Source organism: Cynocephalus volans, chromosome 1 (assembly GCF_027409185.1).
Source record: "Cynocephalus volans isolate mCynVol1 chromosome 1, mCynVol1.pri, whole genome shotgun sequence".
Taxonomy (NCBI): Eukaryota; Metazoa; Chordata; class Mammalia; order Dermoptera; family Cynocephalidae; genus Cynocephalus; species Cynocephalus volans.
The window spans coordinates 4,426,991-4,448,350 of NC_084460.1; the positions used below are offsets into that span (position 1 = coordinate 4,426,991).

Here is a 21,360-nt window from a genome sequence, read left to right on the forward strand (position 1 = left end):
CTCATGGGAGATGTTTGCAGCATGGGCAGTGGGGGAGATGGGCCCACCAGAAGAACACTGGGATGCAGCAAGGACAGCTGGTCTGCCCCCCAATTACTGTAAGACACTCAGAGGAGACTGGTCAGGAATATAACATTGCATTGGGTGAAGTTTGATGAAAAGACTCAGGCCCAGATCAGTGTTTCTACACAACCCAGGTGCATTGGATTTCACTAAACCCGGAAGTCCTATAAAGTCAACCATTAAAACCTGAGCTGCACAAAAAGCCTTCCCCAAGGAATCAACAGCAAAGCAGCAATTTAGCTCAACCACAGAGCTCAAGTACTGGTCCCCACAGGAAGTTCCCCCACTTTAGAGGTAAGCAAAGGACAACAAATTAGTTCCAGTGCAGAGTTTTAAGTGGTGGGAACAGCAAATAATCCAACACAGAACTGAAAGAAAAAGCAGAATACCCACAACCAGACACAAAGTCTGATATTAACTTGTAAAGGTCTCATTGCATCAAAGAACACCTATAACACCTAGAAGGACCAGAAGTCCTCTGAGCTACCAAGCCAGAAAGGGGGGACAACCAAGCACACTGCCAGCACCATGGGGCCTGCCTGGGGTCCTGAGGCATGGGGCTGGGGAATAGACCCTCCTCCCACAACCAGGCACTCTGCCAGTGCCATGGGGCCCACCCGGGGTCCTGAGGCACGGAGACAGGGACTGGACCCCATCCCATAGCCAGGCACACTGTCATCCCCACCACCAGCTAGGTAAGGAGCATGCCAAAAACAACACCTCCATGTGGGTGGCCCACCACAGCCACCACAATAACCACAGCTTCTGCAAAAGTGGCTAGATGCCACAACCACTGTCCAGATGGTCCACCAGCCACTGGAGTGCATTGATACAAGGAGAGTCACTAGCAGAGACCAAAGAAAAGAGGAGGATGTCTCTCTCCACAAAACTCATTCCAGAGTGACAGAAGAAGCATCTGCTCTATGATAATATTGGGGGACCTGAACACACCTCTCAGCATTGGACAGATCATCTAGGCAACAAATCAACAGAGTAACCATTACTGTTTCAGAAGGAGAGAAGAAAGCTAGGGTTATTAGAGGGGGGAGGGGAGAGGAAGAGGGGGATGGGGAAAGATTGGACAAGGGGCATAAAGAATAAGTACGATTTGTAACAATGTATATGCTAGTACTATTGATTTGATCAACATGTCAGTGTTGAACCCCTAAAATATGTATAATCAAGTATGATTCAATTTATAATAAAGATCCTATCCATGATGTGACTACATCATAATCAAACAGTCAAAAGTCAAAGCAAGGAGAATTCTAAAAACTGCAAGAGAAAAGTATCAATCACGTATAATGGAATCCCCATTAGATTATGAGCAGATTTGTCAACAGAAACTTTGCAGGCCAGGAGAGAATGGGATGATATGTTCAAAGTCCTGAAAGAAAAAACCCATCAGCCAAGTATATTTTATCTAGCAAAGCTATCCTTCAGAAGTGAGGGAAAAATAAAGACCTTCCTAGACAAGCAGAAGGTGAGGGAATTCATCATTCACTACTGGACCAGCCTGACAAGAAATGCTTAAGGGAGTGCTACAACTGGAAATGAAAAGATGAAAATTACTATCATGAAAGCATGAAAAAATGGAGGTAAATTCATAATTCATTTTTTTGTGTGTGTGTATGTGTACCTCTCATCCACTGTGCTAAAATTTTTATTTTAATTGTGTGTATGAAAACTTTTTATTTATTTTATTTTTTGATTATACATATTCGTGGGACATAGAAATAACCATTAGCACCTGTACCCAAGATGTGGTGATCAGATCAATACTAAGTCCACATTTCAAACTCAGAAACACCCTAGTGAGGTAATGGTGCTAGGTAAATCCTTCAGTTCTATACTATGAAGGTTTAAAGTTGAAAGTTTATGGTCAAAAAGGTTCATAGTCAAAAACAGCAGCTACAGTTAGGCTAAGGAACATATAATAGATACAAATGTAAGTTAAGGCAACAAAATACAAACTGTGTGTATGTTGGGGGGGTAGTCTGTAGTATTTTTATGTGACCAAAGTTAAGTTGCTGTCAGCTTAAAGTATATTTTGTAACTATAAGACTCTATATTAGCCCCATATTGCCACAAATAAAGAAATTGTAATAGATACACAAATGAAAAGGAAAACAATGCTTAGCATCACCGAAAACCACCAAACCCCAGAGGTAAATAACAAGATAAAAAGGAACTGAGGATCTACAAAACAACCAGAAAACAATTAGGGAAATTGCAGGAATAAATTTTCACATATCAGTAAACATCTTGAATGTAAATAGATTAATGTCTCCAATTAAAAGATATAAAGTGGCTGAATGAATTAAAAAACAAGACCCAATGATATACTGCCTACAAGAGACTCACTTAACTACTAAAGACAAACATAGACTGAAAGTGAAGAGCTGGAAAAAGATATTCCACACAAACAAAAACCAGAAGCAAGTGAGAGTAGACTTACTTATATCAGATAAAATAGTCTTTAAGTTAAAAACTGTAAAAAGAGACAAAGAAGGTCATTATAGACTGATAAGGGGATCAATTCAACACGAGGATATAACAATCATTAATATATATGCACCCAACACCAGAGCACGCAGATATATAAAGCAAATGTTATTAGACCTAAGGGGAGAGAGAGATTGCAATTCAAAGATAAGCTGGCCAGTTAGCTCACCTGGGAGAGCATGGTGCTGTTAATACTAAGGTCACAGGTTCAGGTCCCCATACCGGCCAGCCATTAAAATAAAGCGGGGGAGGCCTTTAACACCTCAGTCAACAATGGTCCGATCATCTAGACAGAAAATAAACATCTAACTTAATCTGCACCATAGGCCAAATGGACCCTACAGACATTTAGAGAATGTTTCATCTGGCAGCTGCAGAATGTGTATTCTCAACTTCATATGGAACATTCTCCAGGATAGATCATATGTTAGGTCACAAAACAAGTGTACCCAAATTTAAAAAGATAGAGATCATATCAAGTATTTTTTTCTAACCACAGTGGTATAAAACTAGTACTCAACAAGAAAAACTTCAGGAAATTTATAAATACATGGAAATTAAACAACATGCTCCTAAACAACCAGTGAGTTAATGAAGAAATTAAAAGGGAAATTGAAAAATTCCTTGAGACAAAGGGGAATGGAAACATATCATACTAAAATCTATAGGATACACAAAAGTAGTTCTATGAGGAAAGTTTGTAGCAATAAATTACTATATTAAAAAAGAAGAAAGATTTGTAGTAAACAACCTAACAATGCACCTAAAGGATCTAGAAAAACAAACTAAACCCAAAATTGGCAGAAGGAAAGAAATAATAAAGCTCAGAGCACAAATAAATGACATAGAATAAATGACATGGAATAAAATAATTGAAAATGTTGGTGAAATGAAGAGTTGTTTTTCTGAAAAGATAAGCAAAATTGACATACCTTTGTTGGACTAACCAAGGAAAGAGGGAAGACTCAAAATCAGAAATGAAAAGGAGACATTGCAACTGATACTGCAGAAACACAAATGATCATAAGAGACTGTTATGAACAACTATATGGCAACATATTTGATAACAGAAGAAATGGATAAATTCCTGGACAAATACAATTTACCAAGATTAAATTATGAAAAATGGAAAATTGGTCTGAGAAGACCAATAACAAATGAGGAAATTCAATCAGTAAAACAAAATCTTCCATTAAAGAAAAGCTCTGGACCTGATCGCTTCACTGCTGTATTCTACCAAACATTTAAAGAAGAACTAATACCAATTTTCTTCAGACTATTTCAAAAAACTGAGGAGGAGGAATACTTCCAAAATCATTTTATGAGGCCAGCATTACTCTGATTCCAAAACCAGACTAGGACACAACAAAAAAGAAAATTACAGGCCAATATCCCTGATTAACATACATGTAAACATTCTCAGCAAAATACTTGCAAACTGAATTCAACAGCACATTAAAAAGATCGTTCACTATGATAAAGTGAGATTTATTGCAGGGATGCAAGGATGGTTTAACATACACAAGTCAATAATTGCTATATGCCACATTAACAGACAGACAAAAATCATATGATCATTTCAATTGATGCAGAAAAAGCATTTGACAAAATTCAACATTCCTTCATGATAAAAACTGTATACTAGGCATAGAAGGTATGTACCTGAATACAATAAAGATCGTGTATGACAAACTCATGGCTAATGTCATATTGAATGGGAAAAAGCTGAAAACTTTTCTTCTTAAATCAGGAATAAGACAAGGATGCCCACTTTCACCATTCTATTCAACATAGTACTGGAAGTCCTAGCCAGAGCAATTAGATAAGAGAAAGAAATAAAAGGCATCCAAATTGGAAAAAAGGAAATCAAACTGTTCCTGATTGCAGATAACATGATGTTATATATATAAAGCCCTAGAGACACCACCAAAAAACTGTTAGAACTAGTAAACAAATTCACTAAAGTTGAAATACAAAACTGATATACAAAAGTCGGTAGCATTTCTATTTACTAATAGCAAACTATCTGAAAAACAAATCAAGAAAACAATTCCTTTTACAGTAATTTCAAGAAAATTAAGTGAGGGATGAATTTAACCAAGGAGGTGAAAGACCTCTGTTATAAAACTTTGAAGAAAGAAATTGAAGAGAACATAAATAAATGGAAATATATCCCATGTTCATGTATTGGATGAATTAATATTGTTAAAATGGCTATTCTGCCCAAAGCACTCTACAGATTTAATGCAATCCCTATCAAAATACCAATGACATTCTTCACCGAAATAGAAAAAAAAAATCCTAAAATTCATATGAAATCAAAAAAGAACTCGAATAGCCAAAGCATTCCTGAGAAAAATGAAAACTGGAGGCATCTCACTACCTGACTTCAAACTATACTACAAAGCTATAGTAACCAAAGCTGTATGGTACTGACATGAAAACAGACACATAGACCAATGGAACTGAATAGAGAGCCAGAAATAAATTCACATACCAATAGCCAACTAATCTTTGACAAAGGTGCCAAGAATACATATTGGGGAAAAGACAGTCTCTTCAGTCAGTGGTGCTGGAAAAACTGGATATCTTCTGCAGAAGAATGAGACTAGACCCCTACCTCTCACCATGTACAAAAATCAACTCAAAATGAATTAAAGATTTAAAACCCAAAACTATGAAACTAGTAGAAGAAAACAGGAGAAATGATCCATGATGTAGGTTGGGCAGGGGTTTTTTAAAATAAGACTTCAAAAGCACAAGCAATAAAAGGAAAAATAGATAAGTGGGATTACATCAAACTAAAAAGCTTCTGCACATCAAATGAAACCATTAATAGAGTGAAGAGACAACCTACAAAGTGGGAGAAAATATTTGCAAATTATACATCTGACGAGGTTTGTATCAAGAATGTATAAGGAATTTAAACAACCCAACAGCAAAAAAAAAAAAAAAAAAAAAAAAAAAAACCAATTGAGAAATGGGCAAAGGATATTAAAATATCCTTTCTGAAAACATTTCTCAAAAGACACATGAATAACTGGCATAGGAAAAAGTGCTCAGCATCACTATTCATCAGGGAAATGTAAATCAAAACAGCAATGAGAGACCACCTCACTACAGTTAAGAGTGGCTATTATCTAAAAGACAAAAGAAAATAAGTGTTGGTGATGACATGGAGAAAGGGAACACTTGCATACTGTTGGTGGGAGTGTGAACAGTATAGCCATTATGGAAAACAGTATGGCGGATCCTCAAAAAATTGAAAATGGAACTACCTCTTGATCCAGCAATCCACTACTGGGTATATACCCAAAGGAAATGAAGGCAGTATGTCAAAGAGATATCTGCACTCCCGTGTTTATTGAAGCACTGTTTATAGTTGCCAAGATATGAAAACAACCTAAGTGTCCAACAATGGAGGAATGGATTTTAAAATGTGGTATATATACACAATGTAATATTATTCAGCCATAAAAAAGAGTGAAATCCTGTCATTTGCAGCAACATGGATGGACTTGGAGGTCATTGTGTTAAGTGAAGTAAGCCAGGCACAGAAAGACATACGACATGATCTCACTTTTATGTGGAATCTAAAAGAAAAAGAAAAAAATTGATATAGAGACAGAGTTAGAACAGTGGTTACCAGAGGAGTAGGGATGGGAGGAGGGAAGGGAAAACGGAGAGTTTGGCCAACAGGTACAAAATTACAATTGGATAGGAGGAGTAAGTTGTGATGTTCTCTTGCACTGTTGGGTGTCTGTGGTAAACAGTTAAGTTTCATAGGCTTTTGAATGTTTTAGCCACAAAGAAATGATAAATGTGAGAGGTGATTGTTACACTAACTACCACGACCAGATCATTATACAGCATATATATGTACCAAAACATCAGATTGTACCATAAGTATATATAATAGTATATAATTAATTTTATCATAAGTACATATAATGTGTCAAATAATTTAAAATTTTTTTTTAATTTTAGAAATATAATTTGAAAATCCATCTACTCCTATGTTCAATAAAGTTAAATTTTTGGGGGGTGGGGGACAGCTGGCCATAGGGGGATCTGAACACTTGACCTTGGTGTTAAATTTTTATTTTAAAAATTATGAGGTGCCTGGCTAGCTCAGTTAGAGCTCAGCCTTATAAGAGCAAGGTCATGGGTTTGGGTTTGGATTCCCATACCAGCCAGCCACCAAAAAAAAAAAAAAAAAAAAAACTAAGTTATTTTTAGTGCTGGCTGGTAAGCTCAGTTGGCTAGAGCACAGCCTTGTAGCACCATCAAGGGTTCAGATCCCCATACTGGACAGCCACGAAAAAAAAAAAAAGATTAAATAAAATTATAGAATCAAGCTGGCCAGTTAATTCAGTTGGTTAGAGTGTGGTTCTGATAACATTAAGGTTCAGGGTTCTTTTTTTTTTTTTTTTTTTTTTTAGCCTTTTGATTTTTTTATTACTCACAAAAGCTTACTTTTTTGTTTAGCTTTCTGACTCTGTGCTCATGCCTTCCACACTTTCACAACGATTTCTGCTCCTCAGTAAGGAAAGCACGCTTGATCCTGTCAGACACACACAGCACACATGGAGCCACCACAGGTCCTGCTGACATGGTTTTTCATTTTAGACAACCTCATAAGAATGTTAGGTCTCACAGCATGAACCCTTCGAAATCTGCCTGGACACACACCACATGCAGGACTTTGGTGCTTTCCCAGTCTTCTTGGTATAAAGGCCAATGATTCTACTACCAGGGGTTTAGGACAGTCCAATTTCGTTAGAGGTTGTGCTGTAGGAAAGCTACGACGGCATGTCACATGCTGGGCCTTTCTAAGGGCCTCTAGACACTGTCCCCAGAAGAGGAAAGAGCAAGGTCCGGGGTTATATCCTGTACTGGCCAGCAAAACAAACAAAAGAAACAAATTATAGAATCATTTAAATCCCTGTTATTCATAATAACATTATTATCCCAAGGATTAAAGTGATACAAGCACAAACTGACCTTCCTCTCTCCTCCTATGCTCTTTTTTTTTTTTTTGTGAAATTTTTTTTAACCATTTTTACCATTTATAAGTGTACAGTTCACTAGTGTGAAGTACATTCAAATTGTTGTGTAACAGATCCCCTTTTGTTCCCCTTTTCTCCATCCCCCATAACCATTTTGCTTTCTACTTCTATGAATTTAAGTATTTTAGATACCTCATGTAAGTGGAATCAGACAGTATTTTTCTTTTTGTGACTGGCTTATTTCACTTAGCATAATGTCCTCAAGGTTCATTCATTCTATAGCAAGTGACAGGACTTCCTTCCCTTTAACCAACACATCAGGCACTTTCATGCTTCTGTACTTCCTGCTCTCTTCTCTGAGAGCACCCACCATCTGCTTGGTTCTCTACCAATCTTCTTTCATTTTTCAAATTTCAGCTCTCTGATGGTGGTCTTTTTTTTTAAAGATGACCGGTAAGGGGATCTTAACCCTTGACTTGGTGTAGTCAGCACCATGTTCCCCCAAGTGAGCTAACCAGCCATCCCTCTATGGGATCCAAACCCATGGCTTTGGTGTTATCAGCACCGCACTCTCCTGAGTGAGCCACGGGCCAGATGCTGATGATTGTCTTTGACTTCCCAAACAGGCTTCAAATATTTTACTCCTGACACACTTTCCCTCATGCCATTTTACCATGCATGAGCTTACATTAAATAATTATTTTATTTTTTTGCATGTCTGTCTTCCCATGAAATTTCTGAGCTCTGTAGGCAAGAATCATATCTTTTTGTCTTTGTTTTCTTCAATGTCATAATAATGCTTATTATGTAGAAAGCATTATAAAAAAGTGTGGATGAACAGATGAGTCACAGACATTCTGGGTTCTGTAGTTTGAAAAAGGAAGATATGAAGGCTTTGACATTAAACAAGAACTTCACACTCCTCCTGTAGCTTTTAAATTCAAGTCTACACAGAGCCTATTGTCATTTGAATTCTGTATTGGTGAAACCATTCACTTTGGAATATTTCTAAATGAACTGACTCCTTCATATCCAATAAGACAATCCTTTGAAACCCAATATCTTTTCAACTACCTTATTGTTTTTTTGCAGCATAAACTTGAATGTGATTTGCAGCAGAGAGAAGGAGAGATTGCTGAATTGCAAAAAGCTCTAAGTGATATGCAGGTCTGCCTCTTCCAGGAACGAGAACATGTTTTACGCCTGTACTCAGAAAATGACCGACTGAGAATCAGGTACCAAGTAGGAGAATGGAAATGTTGGAGTTATAATTCTAAATTACATTTAAAACGATAAATTTCTTGGCTGACTGATTAGCTGAATTGGTTAGAGCACAGCCTTGTAACACCAAGGTCACGGGTTCAGATCCAATCCCTGTACAGTCCAACTGCCAAAATAAAAACAAAAATAAAAAAGTAAATGTCTCTACAGGCATTCTCCTAGGTTGTACACCCCAGGAAACAGACTGAGGTGGTTTGCCTGCAGGTCAGTTTTTGGGGAGGCACTCAGGATTAACACCTATGCACAGATTCGGCTTCTTTCGTGGGCAGGGGGAGGATTTGAACTGTGATGTGCCAGTAACAGAGACCTTAGTCACAGGGCTCTCTAAGGCTAGAGTGGCATTTCAGAGGCCAAGTATTTGGGTTTTTGTATCGCATGTTGACCAGTCACTGGATACAGGCTGTCCCCATGTGAGAGGAAGCTCCAGTTCAACCAGTTCCTGGAGAAACACTCAGCTCCAGGGAGATAGGTACTTGGTCTTCAAGGGGGCGTCTGAGCAGTACACTACAGCACCCACTACAGTGCACTTCTTTGTGTGGGGGGCACATTCATGTTCTGCAACCATCACCATCGTCCAACTCCAGAACTTTTTCATATTCCCAAACTGAAACTGTGTACCATTAAACATTAACTCCACATGTGCCCCTTCCTCCAGTGCCTAGCAACCGCCATTCCACTTTATGTCTCTATGAGTTTGACTACTCTAGGTACCTCATGTAAGTGGAATTATACAATATTTTTCCTGGTGCGTCTGGCTTATTTCACTTAGCATAATGTCTTTAGGATTTATCCATATTGTAGCATGTGTCAGAATTTCCTTCCTTCTTAAGGCTGAATAATATTCCTTTGTGCATAACACATTTTGTTTATTCAGTCATTCATCATTGGACACTTGGGGTGTTTCCACATTTTGGCTATTGTGAATAATGCTGCTGTGAACTTGGGTGTACAGGTATCTTTTTGAGGCCCTGCATTCAGTGCTTTTGGGTATGTACCCAGAAGTGGAATTCTGGGTCATATGGTAATTCTATTTTTAATTTTTTTGAGGAACTGCCATACTGTTTTCCATAGCAGTTGCACCACTTTACATTCCTACCAACAGTGCATAAGGGTTCCAGTTTCTCCACATTTTTGCCAGCACTTATTTTCTGTTTTGTTTTTTATAGTAGCCATTTTAATGGGTATGAGAGGATGTCTCATTGTGGTTTTGATTTTCATTTATTTATTTTTTTAGTGCGGCTGGCCAGTACAGGGATCCAAACCCTTGACCTTTGTGCAAGGCAGTGCTCTAACCAGCTGAGCCAACTGGCCAGCCCTGATTATCATTTCTGTAATGACTAATAATGTTGAGCATCTTTTTGGATCCCTATATAGGGATGGCCATTTGTCTTTTTTAGCAAAATGTCTATTCAAGTCCTTTCCTGTTTTTTAATTGGGTTGATTTGTTATTGTTGTTGAATTGTAGGTGTTCTTTATATATTTTGTATATTAAACCCTTATCAGGTATATGATTTGCAAATATTTTCTCCCATTCCATAGATTGCCTATTTATTATCTTAATAGTGTGCTTTCATGCACTGGAATTTTTAATTTTGATGTAGTCCAATTTTTCTATTTTTTCTTTTGTTGACTGTGCTTCTGGTATCCCATCCGAGAAATCATTGTGAAATCCAAGGTCAGGATGCTTTTCCCCTATATTTTCTTCTAAGAGTTTTATAGGTTTTTGTTTTTTTGTTTGTTTTTTAAAAAGATGACCAGTAAGGGGATCTTAACCCTTGGCTTGGTGTTGTCAGCACCACACTCACCTAATGAGCCAACTGGCCATCCCTACATAGGGATCCGAACCCGTGGCCTTGGTGTTATCAGCACCACACTCTCCCAAGTGAGCCACGGGCTGGCCCGAGTTTTATAGTTTTAATTCTTATGTTTAGGTCTTTGTCCGTTTTGAGTTAATTTTTGTATACGGTATTAGGCAAGGGTCCAGCTTCATTCTTTTGCATGTGGATATCCAGTTTTCCCAGCACCATTTGTTGAAAAAACTTAGTCACATGGTTTATTGATGCTCCATGGTTAGGGACTCCACTTTTAACAGGATCCAGTAGCATACTAGAAGCTGTTTTTCAAATGTTATATAATTCTCAGCTGTAAATAGCATGGTTTTGCTCCAGATTCTCAGAGGGCTTTTGTCCACGATTCTTCTAATGGGGCTTGCCCTCTGTCCCACCACAGATACCATAGGATCTACCAGGTCATATGTCCTGAGCTGCAGAGCTGTTTCTACCATAACTTTGACCTGATGAGCCTCCTTTCAACACTAGGCCACACTGAAAGCTTACCTTCCGTGTCACTTGATATATGGGTCAGAGCAGTATTCCAAAGTATGGAATATGTTGTCTTCAGAACCTAAAGAATCCTTCCAGGCATTACGCTTCTTTCTTTGTGGTAGTAGGTGTGATGCACTAATTTGTCATTTACTTTGGAGGGAATGTCCTGGCTTGCCTAGATCATACCCTTAAAAACTTCAGTGATATGCTTTGTAAGCTTTATCTTCAACCCTGTGGAGCACACATATCTTACCAAGAGTTCCAGTGCACTTGGGATTTCCTGTCCATGCAGTCTGATTTAATAAGATACCATCAATAGTGAACTAATGTGAACTGTAGAGTAGCCCAGATCCAGGTCCTTTTATACTGTATTAACAGAGAGCAAAAGAATTAACTTTGGAGTTCCCAGCCTCAGAAACTGTAAGCAATATATTTCGTTTTCTTTATAAATTACCCAGTTCCAGGTATTTTGTTATAAGCCACAGACACGGACTAATTCAACTGGCTTGCGGGCTGGCAGGTTAGTTTAGTCAGTTAGAGCATGGTGCTGATAACACCAAATTCTAGGGTTCAAACCCTGTACCTGCCATCTGCCAAAAAAAAAAAAAGAAAAACAAAAAACAAAAAACTGGCTTGGGTCTCTGGAAAATGGGACAGAGCTCATGATTTAGTGTGGGTGCCTCTTTTCCATATTCGATTTGTTCTGTTTTGGTTTTTTGAGGGGGTGGTTTTTGGTGACTTGCCTGTACAGGGATCTGAACACTTGAACTTGGTGTTATCAGTACCACGCTCTACTGAGTGAGCTAACTGGCCATCCCTGATTTTTGATTGTTTAAGCTGTACCCTGTTGACTATCCATCTGTCTTGCTCCTAGAAATACCATGTTCTATAAGCCATCTTCATATTACTGGCTCAGAAATCCTTTTTTTGAGTTTGCTTCCTTGGTCCAATCCTGATATCAGCTACCTTTGGTTGGGTTTCCTGGGAAACAGACTGCACAGTGGAGATTTGCTTGCAGCAAGTTTATTGGGGACTGCTCTAAGGAATAAACCACTATGAGGAAATAAGAAAATTGGGCAGAGGGAGAACTTAAAAGTGTGATCTGTTACAACAGTCCTCAGCCAACACCACAGGGGGCTCTGAAGCTGGGGTGGCCCATCAGACATATCCTGAATCGTGGCTGGGGGTTTGGATTTTTGTGCCACCTCATTGAGCAGGCACTGGATCCAGGCTGTCCTTGAGAAATGGAAGGCATAAACCTGGCTGAGGCAGTTTTCGTTGGCTGAGAGCAGTTCTGGAGAGATATTCAACTGTGAGCCATCAGCAGGCAGCATCCCTGGTAGTTGGGGGAATGAGCCCATCAGTCCTGAAAAGTACACCTCAGTATCCAACACAGCTCCCTTCTAGAACCAGCTAAGAAATTATTTCCTGGCCCCTTCTCTCTGAATTCCTGAACGTTTTAAAAAGCAGAGCTACTATGTAAATCCTATTCAATTTTAATTTGAAGTTACTCTTGTTTTAAAAACAAGTCAGAAGGGGTATCTTTTAAACAGAAAAGGTCACTTACTCAGGATACATAATGTGTGCTTACTTTCTGTGAGAATTTCAGGGAGATAGAAGACAAGAAAAAGATTCAGAATCTCCTGGCTCTTGTGGGAACAGACACTGGAGAGGTGACCTACTTTTATAAGGAGCCTCCCCACAAAGTAAGTAATCTGTGTTATAGCATGGTGAGTGTGGCTTTTACAAAATACAGGTTAGGGTCCATAATCAGAACACTTTGGTACTTGTTAAAGAAGACAGGGAATTAGCTATCATAGTCCCATGTTTACCTGAGTTTTGAAAGCATTTTTCGTCAAAAACCTTGGGAAGTAGCATTGTTTACAGCATCCCACCATTTAGAAACCTAAAGCATAGAGTGGTAGATGTTTTAGCTGAGATTAGAGAGGAGAGTAGAAGCAGACTTTGTGTGGGAGAAAGTTGCACTATTTAGTTTTCTTTTTTAATCTTTGTTTATGCTGATTACATGCATAATACATGGTCTTTATTAGTACATGCATAATACATGGTCTTTATTAGAAAAAACACAGAGTACAGAAATCTATCGTGTAAAAGTGGCAGTCTCTCATAAACCTATACTCCAGAGATAAACGATTATTCATAGTATGTTTACTTCCAGCTTATTTTCTATTCATATAGAAATATTTGTGTGTGTATATGCTATTTCCATTTTTTCACTTCTATAAATAGTTTCTCAATGAGCATTTTTATGTATATCTAAACATGCATATTTCTCTTTTTCTATTACTTTCCTAAAGGTTCTTTTCAGAGTTTTTTTTGTTTTTTACTTTTTTAGCATATGTTGCTAAATAGCCCTGCAATTTTATTTTATTTTTTTAGTTTATATCATTAACACTGGATTTTATTCAGTTTGTTACACTGCCCGTGTGGTCTCTTGTATGTGTGACATCCTTATGTGATTATATCAATTTTGACCAATTTAACTTATAAATAGTGTTTGACCTACAGAATTAAGGCTAAAAAGTAAAATATTACATTTATAGGAAGGCTATTTCTATACTTTTTTTTGCTTCAGGTCAGCATTCACCAAAAGACTATCCAGGCTGTAGGTATTTGTGAACAGAATGAATCTTCAGCTTTCAAAGCAGGTAACAACTATACTATTAGAAATTCTCATTGTTGCAGGATTGAAAATCACAGTGCAAATAATTAGAAATATTTTCCTATTATACAGTAATTGATGTTCATAATGATGCTTCTGATGGTCTAAGATTTATCTTACTAAGCTTCTTGAATCAGCTGAGAAATTAAATTTTATTTAGTACAATTTTTAGCATTTTTTTTTTTTTTTTAAGATGACCAGGAAGGGGATCTTAACCCTTGACTTGGTGTTGTCAGCACCAGGCTCTCCCATGTGAGCTAACCGGCCATCCCTATATAGAGATCCGAACCCGTGGCCTTGGTGTTATCAGCACCACACTCTCCCAAGTGAGCCATGGGCCGGCCCCTAGCACAGCTTATTTTTAAAATAACTTTGTCTTTTAAAAATTGTGTGATAGGAGGCTGGTGGGTTAGCTCAGGTGGTTAGAGTGTAGCCTTATAACACTAAGGTCACAGGTTCGGATCCCCGAACTGGCCAGCTGTGCAAAAAAAAAAAAGAAAAACGATAATAACATAAGACTGGGCCTCCTGAGAGAACTCAGGCAATCACTTCCTTCAACCAAGTGCTCAAAGTAACTATTCTGTGGGGCCTGGGAGAGATATAAAACAGGGAGCAGACCGTTTAGGCGAGGAGAAAAGATATTTCACAGAAAAAGAAATCTGACACTTGAAAGGCTCAGTTTCTGGTCCCAACAGTAGATTCCAAAGAAATTCAGAAGAGGAAAGAGATCATCTTGCACCTCTCAGTTTTGGGTTGTCCAGTTAACTCAGTTGGTTAGAGTGCAGCCTTATAACCCCAAGGTAATGGGGTACCCCAAGGTAATAGATTCAGATCCCTGCACCAGCCAGCCACCCAAAAAAAAAAATTTGTGATAGGTTATAACAAAAATGTTTAAATTTCATTTTTCTTGTTCCTTGCCCATTATGATTAGATAGGATTTTACTGAGAAAATGGACAAAACTCCAAAGAAAATTTATTTTATATGTACTTATTTATTTATTTATTTTTGCAGCTGGCTGGTACGGGGATCCAAACCCGTGACCTTTGTGTTATAAGGCTGCTCTCTAACCAACTGAGCTAACTGGCCAGCCCCAAAAGGAACTTTAGTAGTTGATTCTGCTGAAAGATGAATATGATTATTCAGGTGACTTCCTACAGAGTTCCCTTATAGAGTTGCTATCTGAAAAATTAAGCACTGTAGTTATGTATGTTTTCCTTTTCCTTCCTTTTCTTCTCTTATAGGTAAATAAAACTGAACTCCATTGCAAGGGTGATGCTGATAGTTAAACAGCGGAAAGAAAATCTGAGTAAAGTCTTCCTGATGAGTTTTTGTTTTCTATTTTAGATCCTAAAGTAAGCAAAAGAAGACCAGCAATGAGAGAGAGGGAAGAAAGTTCTGAGCATTACCAAAGAGACGTACAGACACTCATCCTACAGGTAAAGTATTTATTTTGGCAGACCAAGGTGGTTTCTATCCACAAGTTTAGCTTTGTATAATGCAACTTCATTATCACGTGATAAGTATTCCTGCACACAAGGTACATCTAGGCATCATGTGATTAAGAAAATTGAGGTTGTTCCTAATTGTGATGAGCTTATATTTTAAAACATTATCTATTTGAACATTCTAGAAGTGCTACTCTGAACCTTCAGTTCATACCCAATAAAACTATCGTAATAAGAATATACTTTGTTGGGGCTGGCCGATTAGCTCAGTTGCTTAGAGCACAGCCTTGTAACACCAAGGTCAAGGGTTCAGATCCTTTCACTGGCCAGCTGCTAAAAAAAGTGTTCACTTTGTGACTGGCCTAAGGGAAGCAGAGAGTTGGAGAAGGAAGCTTGTCTATGCTGACAGATCAGCATTAGGGGGTTTATTTATTTAGTGCCTGGGGTCTAAAGCCTAGGAAAGTAATGAATCATTTTCTTACCACCTAGTAGTTGTATGTCATTTGGAGCTGTGATTTTTCATCTAGTTGCAGTGAAGTTCCTGTCCTCATCAGGGTAGGGGTCCATTGATTTAAATGATAGTTTTAATACTTTGGCCAGTATTTCCATGTATAGTCATGACAGCCAGGCTCAGAGAAGGAAATTACATTATATTCATTTTACTCTACTTTTTGAAACCAAAAACTAAGAAAGTCATTCTGTTTCTGTGCAACTAGGACATCTTAAAAAAGAGATAGTCCTAAAAGTCCAAAAGGGAGACAGGTGTTATAACACCAAGGTCAAGGGTTCAGAACCCCATACTGGCCAGCCACCAAAAAAAAAAAAAAAAAAAAGGAGGGACAGTGAAAAGGCAAGAATTGTAGGGTAGGGGAAACTGCATTTTGTAGCTTTCTTTATGTGATGTAGATGTTGGACTCGGTGTGGACAGAGTCTACTCTTGTGTAGCCTAACTCCATTTGTCAGACATTTAAAAAAGAGGATTAGAAGGGGGCCGGCCTGTGGCTCACTTGGGAGAGTGTGGTGCTAGTAATACCAAGGCCACGGGTTCGGATCCCTATATAGGGATGACCGATTAGCTCACTTGGGAGAACGTGGTGCTGATAACACCAAGTCAAGGGTTAAGATTCCCTTACCAGTCATCTTTTTTAAAAAAAAGAGGATTAGAGTTGAGATTTTTCTGTTTGTTTTCCTGCTATGTTTTTGTTTCGTTTTGTTTCTTTCTTTGCTTGTGTTTGTTTTTAAAAACGTCTTGAGAGAAAGACTTCCTTTCAGAAGTGTGAAACAAGTGAAAGCAGGAGTGGATGCCCACCCCTTGTTGGCCTGTCTAGGTGGAAGCGCTACAGGCTCAGCTGGGAGAACAAACCAAGCTTTCTAGAGAACAAGCTGAAGGGTTCATGGAGGATAGACGGATTCGCCTTGAGGAAATACAAGTTCAGCACCAAAGAAATCAGGACAAAATCAAAGAGCTAACCAAAAAGTGAGTGTTCAAGAAAGCTGTACTTAACAGGTGTTTTTTCTTCTTTTTTTTTTTTTTCTGTTGCTTATTTTATTTATTTATTTCTTTAAGTTTTATTTTGTCGATATACATTGTGGCTGATTATTGCTCCCCATCACCAAAACCTCCCTCCCTTCTCCCTCCCCCCCTCCCCCACAACAATGTCCTTTCTGTTTGCTTGTCGTATCAACTTCAAGTAGTTGTGGTTGTTATATCTTCTCACCCCCCCCCCCCCGGTTTGTGTGTGTGTGTGTGTGTGAATTTATATATTAATTTTTAGCTCCCACCAATAAGTGAGAACATGTGGTATTTCTCTTTCTGCGCCTGACTTGTTTCACTTAATATAATTCTCTCGAGGTCCATCCATGTTGTTGCAAATGGCAGTATTTCATTCGTTTTTATAGCTGAGTAGTATTCCATTGTGTAGATGTACCACATTTTCCATATCCACTCATCTGATGATGGACATTTGGGCTGGTTCCAACTCTTGGCTATTGTAAAGAGTGCTGCGATGAACATTGGGGAACAGGTATACCTTCGACTTGATGATTTCCATTCCTCTGGGTATATTCCCAACAGTGGGATAGCTGGGTCGTATGGTAGATCTATCTGCAATTGTTTGAGGAACCTCCATACCATTTTCCATAGAGGCCGCACCATTTTGCAGTCCCACCAACAATGTATGAGAGTTCCTTTTTCTCCGCAACCTCGCCAGCATTTATCGTTCAGGGTCTTTTGGATTTTAGCCATCCTAACTGGGGTTAGATGGTATCTCAGTGTGGTTTTGATTTGCATTTCCCGGATGCTGAGTGATGTTGAGCATTTTTTCATATGTCTGTTGGCCATTTGTATATCTTCCTTAGAGAAATGCCTACTTAGCTCTTTTGCCCATTTTTGAATTGGGTTGCTTGTTTTCTTCTTGTAAAGTTGTTTGAGTTCCTTATATATTCTGGATATTAATCCTTTGTCAGATGTATATTTTGCAAATATTTTCTCCCACTCTGTTGGTTGTCTTTTAACTCTGTTAATTGTTTCTTTTGCTGTGCAGAAGCTTTTTAGTTTGATATAATCCCATTTGTTTATTTTTCCTTTGGTTGCCCGTGCTTTTGGGGTCGTATTCATGAAGTCTGTGCCCAGTCCTATTTCCTGAAGTGTTTCTCCTATGTTTTCTTTAAGAAGTTTTATTGTTTCAGGGTGTATATTTAAATCCTTAATCCATTTTGAGTTGATTTTAGTATACGGTGAGAGGTATGGATCTAGTTTCATTCTCCTGCATATGGATATCCAGTTATCCCAGCATCATTTGCTGAAGAGGCAGTCCCTTCCCCAGTGAATAGGCTTGGTGCCTTTGTCAAAGATCAGATGGCAGTAAGTGTGTGGGTTGATTTCTGGATTCTCTATTCTATTCCATTGGTCATTGTGTCTGTTTTTATGCCAGTACCATACTGTTTTGGTTATTATAGCTTTGTAGTATAGCTTAAAGTCAGGTAGTGTTATGCCTCCAGCTTTATTTTTTTGCTCAGCATTGCTTTGGCTATGCGTGGTCTTTTATTGTTCCATATAAATGTCTGGATAGTTTTTTCCATTTCTGAGAAAAATGTCTTTGGAATTTTGTTGGGGATTGCATTGAATTTGTATATCACTTTGGGTAGTATGGACATTTTCACTATGTTGATTCTTCCAATCCAAGAGCATGGGATATCTTTCCATCTTCTTGTATCCTCTCTAATTTCTCTCAGCAGTGGTTTGTAGTTCTCATTATAGAGATTTTTCACCTCCTTGGTTAACTCAATTCCTAAGTATTTTATTTTTTTGGTGGCTATTGTAAATGGGCAGGCTTTCTTGATTTCTCGTTCTGCATGTTCACTATTGGAGAAAAGAAATGCTACTGATTTTTGTGTGTTGATTTTGTATCCTGCTACTGTGCTGAAATCATTTATCAATTCCAAGAGTTTTTTTGTAGAGGTTTTAGGCTGTTCGATATATAGGATGATGTCATCTGCAAACAGGGACAGTTTGACTTCATCTTTTCCAATCTGGATGCCCTTTATTTCCTTCTCTTCTCTGATTGCTCTGGCTAGTATTTCCAACACTATGTTGAATAGGAGTGGTGAGAGTGGGCATCCTTGTCTAGTTCCTGTTCTTAAAGGAAAAGCTTTCATCTTTTCCCCATTCAGGATGATATTGGCAGTGGGTTTGGCATATATGGCTTTAATTATGTTGAGATACTTTCCCTCTATACCTAACTTATAAAGGGTCTTTGTCATGAATGAGTGCTGAACTTTATCAAATGCTTTTTCAGCATCTATAGAGATGATCATATGGTCCTTGTGTTTGAGTTTATTAATATGGTGTATCACATTTATTGATTTGCGTATGTTGAACCAACCTTGCATCCCTGGGATGAATCCCACTTGATTGTGATGAATAATTTTACGTATGTGTTGCTGTATTCTGTTTGCTAGTAATTTAGTGAGGATTTTTGCATCTATATTCATCAAGGATATCGGCCTGTAGTTTTCTTTTTTGGTTATATCTTTACCTGGTTTTGGTATCAGGATGATGTTTTTATTTTATTTTTTTGTCTTTTTGTGAGCAGTAAGGGGATCGCAACCCTTGGCTCGGTGTCGCCGGCACCGCACTCAGCCAGTGAGCTCACCGGCCATTACTTATATAGGATCCGAACCCGCGGCAGGAGCGCCGCTGCACTCCCAAGCGCTGCGCTCTCCCGTGTGCACCACGGGGCCGGCCCCAGGATGATGTTTGCTTCATAGAATGAGTTTGGGAGATTTGCATCCGTTTCAATCTTTTGGAATAGTTTGTAGAGAATCGGTGTCAATTCCTCTTTGAATGTTTGATAAAATTCTGCTGTGAATCCATCTGGTCCTGGGCTTTTCTTTGTTGGGAGCCTTCTGATAACAGCTTCAATCTCCTTTATTGTTATTGGTCTGTTCAAATTTTCTACGTCTTCACGGTTCAGTTTTGGGAGCTTGTGTGTGTCCAGAAATTTATCCATTTCCTCCAGATTTTCAAATTTGTTGGCGTATAGTTGTTTATAGTAGTCTCGAATGATTCCTTGTATTTCAGATGAATCAGTTGTAATATCGCCTTTTTCATTTCTAATTTTTGTTATTTGAGTCTTCTCTCTTCTTTTTTTGTTAGCCATGCTAATGGTTTGTCAATTTTATTTATCTTTTCAAAAAACCAACTTTTTGATTCGTTGATCTTTTGAATTGTTTTCTGGTTTTCAATTTCATTCAGTTCTGCTCTGATCTTAATGATTTCTTTCCGTCTGCTAACTTTAGGTTTGGATTGTTCTTGTTTTTCTAGTTCTTTAAGGTGAAGTGTTAGGTTGTTCACTTGCCATCTTTCCATTCTTCTGAAGTGAGCGTTTAATGTGATAAATTTTCCCCTGAATACTGCTTTGGCAGTATCCCACAGGTTTTGGTATCATTGTTTTCATTAGTTTCAAGAAATTTTTTAGTTTCCTGCTTGATTTCTTCTTGGACCCATATGTCATTAAGTAGAATGCTGTTTAATTTCCATGTGTTTGTATAGTTTCCAGAGTTTCGTTTGTTATTAATTTCTAGTTTTAATCCATTGTGGTCTGAGAAGATACATGGGATAATTCCAATTTTTTTGAATTTATTGAGACTTGATTTGTGACGTAATATGTGATCTATCCTGGAGAATGATCCATGTGCTGATGAGAAGAATGAATATTCTGAGGTTGTTGGGTGGAATGTTCTGTAGATATCTGCCAATTCCAATTGGTCTAGAGTCTTGTTTAGATCTTGTGTTTCTCTACTGATTCTTTGCCTAGATGATCTGTCTAATATTGACAGTGGGGTGTTCAGGTCCCCTGCTATTATAGTATTAGTGTCTATTTCCTTCTTTAGGTCTAATAGAGTTTGTTTTATAAATCTGGCTGCTCCAACATTGGGTGCGTACCTATTTATGATTGTTATGTCTTCTTGATGGATCAGTCCTTTTATCATTAAGTAGTGTCCCTCATTGTCTCTTTTTATGGTTTTTAGTTTAAAGTCTATTTTGTCAGATATAAGAATAGCTACTCCAGCTCGTTTTTCTTTTCTGTTTGCATGGTAAATCTTTTTCCATCCTTTCACTCTTAGTCTGTGTGAATCTTTATGGGTGAGATGGGTCTCTTGTAGGCAGCATATAGTTGGGTCCTCCTTTTTGATCCAGTGTCTTTTGATTGGGGAATTTAAGCCTTTTACATTAAGAGTTGTTATTGAAAGGTGTTGATTTATTCCTAGCATTTTATTGGTTGTTTGGTTGTCTTAGGTGTCTCTTGTTCCTTGCTTTCTGATTTACTGTTTGGTTTCTGTGTTTGTTGGTTACTTAGGTTGTAGATAGTGTTTTTGTTTGCTTGTTTTCTCTTCATGGATGCCATTTTTATTATACTAGTGGGTATTGATTTTTCTTGGGTTTTTATGGCAGTGGTAGTTATTTTTCAGGAACCAAACCCAGTACTCCCTTGAGGATTTCTTGTAAGGGTGGTCGTGTGGTAGTGAACTCCCACAGTTTTTGTTT

The 21,360-nt window shown here is 38.1% G+C and overlaps 1 protein-coding gene across 2 annotated transcripts in view; it reads left to right on the forward strand.

Moving 5' to 3' along the window:
* The window catches only part of CCDC77 (coiled-coil domain containing 77), a 45,626-nt gene that overhangs the window by 14,249 nt on the left and 10,017 nt on the right, over window positions 1-21,360 (forward strand). For both annotated transcript variants that reach the window (XM_063113453.1, XM_063113449.1), the window contains exons 4-8: window positions 8,670-8,812; window positions 12,792-12,888; window positions 13,779-13,851; window positions 15,211-15,302; window positions 16,640-16,788. In XM_063113453.1, coding sequence (XP_062969523.1) covers window positions 8,670-8,812; window positions 12,792-12,888; window positions 13,779-13,851; window positions 15,211-15,302; window positions 16,640-16,788 — 554 coding nt within the window. The remainder of the gene's footprint in view (window positions 1-8,669; window positions 8,813-12,791; window positions 12,889-13,778; window positions 13,852-15,210; window positions 15,303-16,639; window positions 16,789-21,360) is intronic.